Raw genomic sequence first — 6,000 nt, forward strand, 5'->3', positions numbered from 1 at the left:
GTGTCTGTCTTAGCATTTAACCAGACATCAATAAGATCGGATCGCTTACCTATCCGAGCCCCCGCCTAGTCATAATGTAGTTCTTATCAAAGCGCCCCCTTCCCCCAAGCCCTGTTGTGACAGCTCTGATATTGTTTATTGAGGTAGATGTCAGGTTTAATTAGCAATCGATATGGAAAACGTTTTCAGACGACGTTTCTGACGTCACAGACGATTAACGTTTCTTATTGGTCCCAAATTCCCAAAGCCAGGGCTAATTATTGGAAGGTTGATGTTGATAAAGTAAAGCTCATCCTCCTCTCCATATCATGTCCCCTCCTCGCTGCCCACTCTTACTGCATGCTTTCTAAATCCCCACAACCAGCTTTCCTGCGTTGGCTCCTTTCGCCTGGGAGATGATGGACAGTAGGATACTGGATCACCCTCATGCCCAGTTCGGGGGCTCTCTGAACGGGATGGTGAGCTTTCCTTACCATCTAAGCCACCACCATGTGTACGAACTAGCCGGACACCAGCTCCAGTCGGCGGCCGCTGTTCCTTTCTCCATAGACGGATTACTGAACGGTTCCTGCACAGCCTCCGTGGTTAACTCGAACCCTGGCTGCGGTATGAATGGTGACAACCAGCAGTACAAACTTACAGGTAAGAATAAAAGGATTACGGCAATTTTAATACATCGGCTGTGGTTGGAAAGTCAGTGATTTAGTACAACTACCAGTACTTAAGTTGTTTTATTTAAGATAAGGCTATTTGTAGGAAACCATTTGAAAAACGTAAAACGAAAGAAGATACAGGCTGTATGTATTCTTATACCGATTCGTCATATTTAGCAGTCAGAATTAAATGGCGATATAGTCAGAATGATCGTAGAAACGATGTATTGTTGAAGCGAGAGATTTGCTTTCTTTATAATAGGAACTAAATTCAAGCTAGGATTTCATTCCACGTCGTTAGCGTGGAGACTCGTGCTTTGTTGTTTCACGAAAGCACATCTAACGATTTTAAAATACCCTTTGTCGCTCATTGAAATATTATGCATATATTCTTTAGACATTTTTTTACATCTAAAATCTTCAAAAACATACAAGCTACATATTCGTATGAAATTTTGCGTTTCAAGCTTGTCAAAGAATTTTTTTCTTAGCGGAATTAAGATCGTGTATCATTCAAACAAAAATAATTTTATTTCGCCTTCATTGTAGGTGAAACATCCGCTATATACATTGTTTAATGTCATTTTAGACACAACATGTTCTTTCTAATGTACTCATAACGTCTTCCTCATCCATGTCAGATTCGGGAGATCCAGACAAGGATAGTCCTGGTTGTAAAAGGAGAAGAACCCGCACAAATTTCACTGGATGGCAACTTGAAGAATTAGAAAAGGCCTTTAATGAAAGTCACTATCCAGACGTTTTTATGAGAGAGGCACTTGCTCTGAGATTGGACTTGATCGAGTCAAGGGTCCAGGTAAATAAATTTGGAATCACATCTGTTTTACTTCTTCGCCGTTCTTACAAAGCTATAATCCATGTTATCGGGTCTATTTTCGTCCACGAAGCCAGTGTTTTAGTACACTTAAAAAAAAAGAAAAGAAAAGAAAAAGAAAACCATAAACTTCTATTAGAGGTAATGAACGTACCGTAGGCTATATGCGCAGTAAATGCGGACGTCTACGTCAATAATTACACCAGTTATTTATTAATTCATATTTATTAATATTGTCCTCTAGGCATAAAACGGCTATTTTGAGTATTTTCTTTTGCACATTTATCATTTTGCACGTATAATAATATATCTATTAAAGATTATTATTATTAAGAATAATAATAATTATTATTATCATTATCCCGTTGATTACATTACTTTTCCCTTATTTTACTTAATGTAATATTAAAGACAAGACATAAATATCATAATACAGCTAAATAAACAGCGTTAATACATCAATAACAATGGAGAATAATGCGTTTTAGAGGTAGCAGAGAGGAAAGAATTGTATCAAGTAATAAATTCAGATAATGAGAATAACAAACAATTACTGACCCGTAATGTCATTTTGCCACCTAGATGACCTCTGTTTCCCTGGCGCTGTATCCAATTTGTTTTGGGGTTGTTAAGCGAAGTCGAGCGCCACAGTTTACCTTCAAATCGGTAACGAGAGGTCCTTAGCTGCAATTCAGTGTGCATCATTGCAGTCCGAAATGTATTGTCTGAACAGCTGAATTACAAGTTATTTTTTTTCCGGTTTCACCTTCCGGTGCCTTGTAAGAAAACGATTATTCGTACTATTTCTAAAGAAGTCACTGGGGTGCATGGATAGGACCATGCAAATGCTACAATAACTGTTTTTGTTTGCACATTAGTGTTCTGTTCCACGCGTATTAAAATTCATATACATATTAAGCACGACTTCATTTGTTCGAAGTTCCCAAATATTGACACATTTGTCATCACACCAATAAAATCTATATAGGCCTAGTTACAGTGTGTTGCAAGATGAGGCACATGACTTATTACTATGGCGATGGTTTGTTTATTTAGCCGTAAAATTCTTTCATTTAATCCATGTGAGTAAAAATAAAATACGGATCTTTCTTAATTAACTCATTAAATGTATTACAGCTATTGTCCGTTTAAAGAACGCATGGTACTGATTGATGTTATATGAACTAGGCCTACTTGGTACTAGAATATAAATTTGTATCCTTTGTGGGTTTTTTTACTCGCAACTTTTTAAAAAAAAAAAACTTAAAGTTAAAGTAGAACTTTTTATATTTCTAAATATAATTTCGTATGTAGCACTGTTAAATAAAGTAATTGCTAAAAACAAAAACTGACAAATGCATAGTTACGTATTACGTGCTAATGTACTGTATGGATGTTAACTATTTTATTTAAATATTTATATAGGTCTATTTATTAATAAGTTTTAAGTCAAAGATTTTTTTTTTAGTTTTACTTCAATGTACATGATGCCAAACCTTTAAAACGCGTATAGGCCAATTATAATAAAGAATTTTTAAATCTAGCGGAACACACGCGTGTACGTCAGCTAGGCCTGTTTGTAAAAAAAAACAACGTTTTTAATCAGTGATTACATAGAATTAACACAAACAAATTGTATTCCTCGATGTGCAGGTTTGGTTTCAAAACCGTAGAGCTAAATGGAGGAAAAAGGAGAATACGAAGAAGGGACCGGGCCGGCCGGCACACAACTCCCACCTAACTTCATGCAGCGGAGAGCCCATGGACGCCGATGAAATCGCCCGGAGAGAACACGAGAGAATGGAGAAGAAAAAGAGAAAGCAGGAGAGGAAGCTACAGAGGTCACAGAACAAACTCCTGTCGTCTGATTTATTCCACACCCCGGGATCAGACAGCGACAGCGGAGTGTCGCAAGTGACGGACAGCGAGCAATCCACGCATATAGCACACCCTAACCCCGCAGGACGCAACCAAACTGAATCAAGCTGTGACCAAACGCTACAAAACCTCCAGAACCAAAGAACTCTGGGTAAGGATGCTAGAGAAGCAGAGCTGGACTCCGACAGCAGTCATAACTCCAACAGCAGAACATCAGGGCTTCAGAAATTAAACCCATTTAGTGTGGAAAGCCTTCTATCAGACTCAACTCCACGGCGAAAACCCACCTTGGATTTCCCTGCCTTATCTACCCCGAGGCCTTTAATAGGAAAAGGACATTTCCTGCTATACCCCATCACCCAGCCGCTTGGTTTTATTGTACCTCAGACTGCTCTAAAGACACCACCAGATTCCAGTAATTCAGGACAAAGAGTCCCCACAACTGAAAGCCATCCGGCCCAAACATGTTTTGCAAATACAAGCCGAGGATGCGCTGATAAAAATAATACTTATATGAACAATGACGATGTAAGTGACAGTGGGACTGCAGACGAAGTTGCCGGAGCGAAACCGGGCTCTCCGCAGAATGATCCGCTCCAAACCGTTCTGGCTAAAACTGGGGACCCCCACTTTTTGGAATCCTCCGCTGATAATCATTCACTGAAATCGGAATCAAATCACGTCCGGCCGAACTCGCCACATTCAGACTCGAAAGAAAAGTTGATACAAGATATTACAAACAGTCCCTTGACAATAAAAGACAGCGGTGCACCAGAAACAATCACAGACTGTGAGGATGTCGATATGGACTAATGCACAGAGAAATAAAATTAAAAATAATAAAAACATAAATAACGACAAATTACAATTGCGTTAAGAGAACGGCTAAATACTTCTCACATTCCCAAAGCTGAATATAACATAAACAACTTCCTGCCATATCGGTATATGAACTCGTCTCGAAGTCGATATATTGATACAACAATTCTGATTCAGGTTAAAGAAAAAAAAGCTATATGTGTTTATCTTTTATGTGGCTTACGGAAATGTTTATTCGGATATTAGCAGCAGGACCTTCTTGTGGTATCTGTAAAAAAGTAACAACAAAAATCCTCACGCACTAAATAAGGAACGTTAAAATATTTCTATATGTAACCTTTTGATAAATAAAGTTATTGTAAAATGAATTCCATGCGTTCGAGCGTATTATAAGTAGTATTGGGTAAACCCTTTCTCTACTCAAGTCCGATTTTGTGTTTATGTTTGCTTTTACAAATTTATTCATTTTGAAAAAGCGCCGAAATGAGGTTAGGGGCCGGAGGCGATAGGACCCGGTCGGCTCCTGCAGAGTTTTGATATGAAAGTAATTATTTTCCCGGTGGCTACTATGGGATTTTTTTTTTTTTTTGTAGCCCAAAGGGTTATTATACATTACCGATTTCTAGTGATATGGAATCACATAAACTTCCTACAATAATAGAATTAGCATGAAAGCTGCGGTGTCAAATTGAAATAGGAAAATAATAGCCCCGGCAGCTGGGAGTGTGAGCTTGCATATTGGATGGGAGATGGGAATTCGTGGGGCGGAATTTTCATGAGCTTTTCTCTTTGTCAGGGCTCTTGTAGCCGGCTATATTAAGATAGATGTTCGATGATATCCCTCATTGTTCTGTCGCTTATATTGATGTTCCTGTGTTATCAGCCTATTGATCATGTGTCGCCTGTAATAGGACAGGCGCAGCCAACGCGTCTCTTTACAAAAGCAGCACACATTTGTTCTAATAGGCCTGGAGTCCTTGGGGAAGCTTTGCGGGGCTTCAGACATCTGCACCAACAAAATATTAGCAAATTTGGCCAAGATCTAAAGTCGAGGTAAGAAAAAGCAAAAAAAAAGAAAAGAAAAAGAAAAAAGACTGAACTCATCCTGTGTTCCAAACCTCTTCAATTTTCAGGGCGCTTATGAAATGTAAACGCCACCGATTCCCTAGAAATTCAAATCCCAATTATTAAAGCCATTCATTCTGGCGGGCCTGCGCGCGCTGGAATTGTGTTTACAGCCTCGTTAAATATCCCGGATCCCTCCTGGTCATCGGGCCTTTATTTGCAAATAAATTGAAAATAATCAGAGTCGCAGGCTGGCTTCTGCGCTGGCGCAAATGAATGTCTAAGCCCCAGTCCCTTTAATAATATTTACATAATTTTCGTTTGGTGACTTTGCTATTTACTCAGCAGGGGACTGATTTTATAATCCATAAATAAATTGATAAATAAATAAATAAATATCAGATGCAAAAAGGCAGAAATTGAGTGGATAAGAATGCAAGCAAAAGATAAGTGCTGAAATTAATGTATTCCAGATAGAAATAAATAACCGACCTATTGTCTTGTATTAAAGTATAGCTCACTTTATGTAACAGAAAGCAATTCATCAATTAGGCCTATTCCAAATTTCCCGTTATAGGCCTACTCAAAGTTAATACAAGCTTAATATAAGATAAGGATATTTTCAATGCTTTTCGACTCTCTTAACCGGTTTTCTTAAATATTACGTTTTTCAAACATTGTATTCGGATACAAGAAATCATTGCAAATATGAAGTGAATGTCATGGCAATAACCAAACATTTGTTTCTAG

At 38.3% G+C, this 6,000-nt stretch overlaps 1 protein-coding gene across 1 annotated transcript; it reads left to right on the forward strand.

Moving 5' to 3' along the window:
* Window positions 1–395: 395 nt before the first annotated feature.
* uncx (UNC homeobox) lies at window positions 396–4,553 on the forward strand. Its single transcript, XM_048990285.1, has 3 exons — window positions 396–642; window positions 1,295–1,470; window positions 3,142–4,553. The coding sequence occupies exons 1-3, from the start codon at window positions 396–398 to the stop codon at window positions 4,177–4,179; spliced, it is 1,461 nt and encodes a 486-aa protein (XP_048846242.1). The 3' UTR covers window positions 4,180–4,553.
* Window positions 4,554–6,000: the final 1,447 nt, after the last annotated feature.

Source organism: Brienomyrus brachyistius, chromosome 22 (genome assembly GCF_023856365.1).
Source record: "Brienomyrus brachyistius isolate T26 chromosome 22, BBRACH_0.4, whole genome shotgun sequence".
NCBI classification, from domain to species: domain Eukaryota; kingdom Metazoa; phylum Chordata; class Actinopteri; order Osteoglossiformes; family Mormyridae; genus Brienomyrus; species Brienomyrus brachyistius.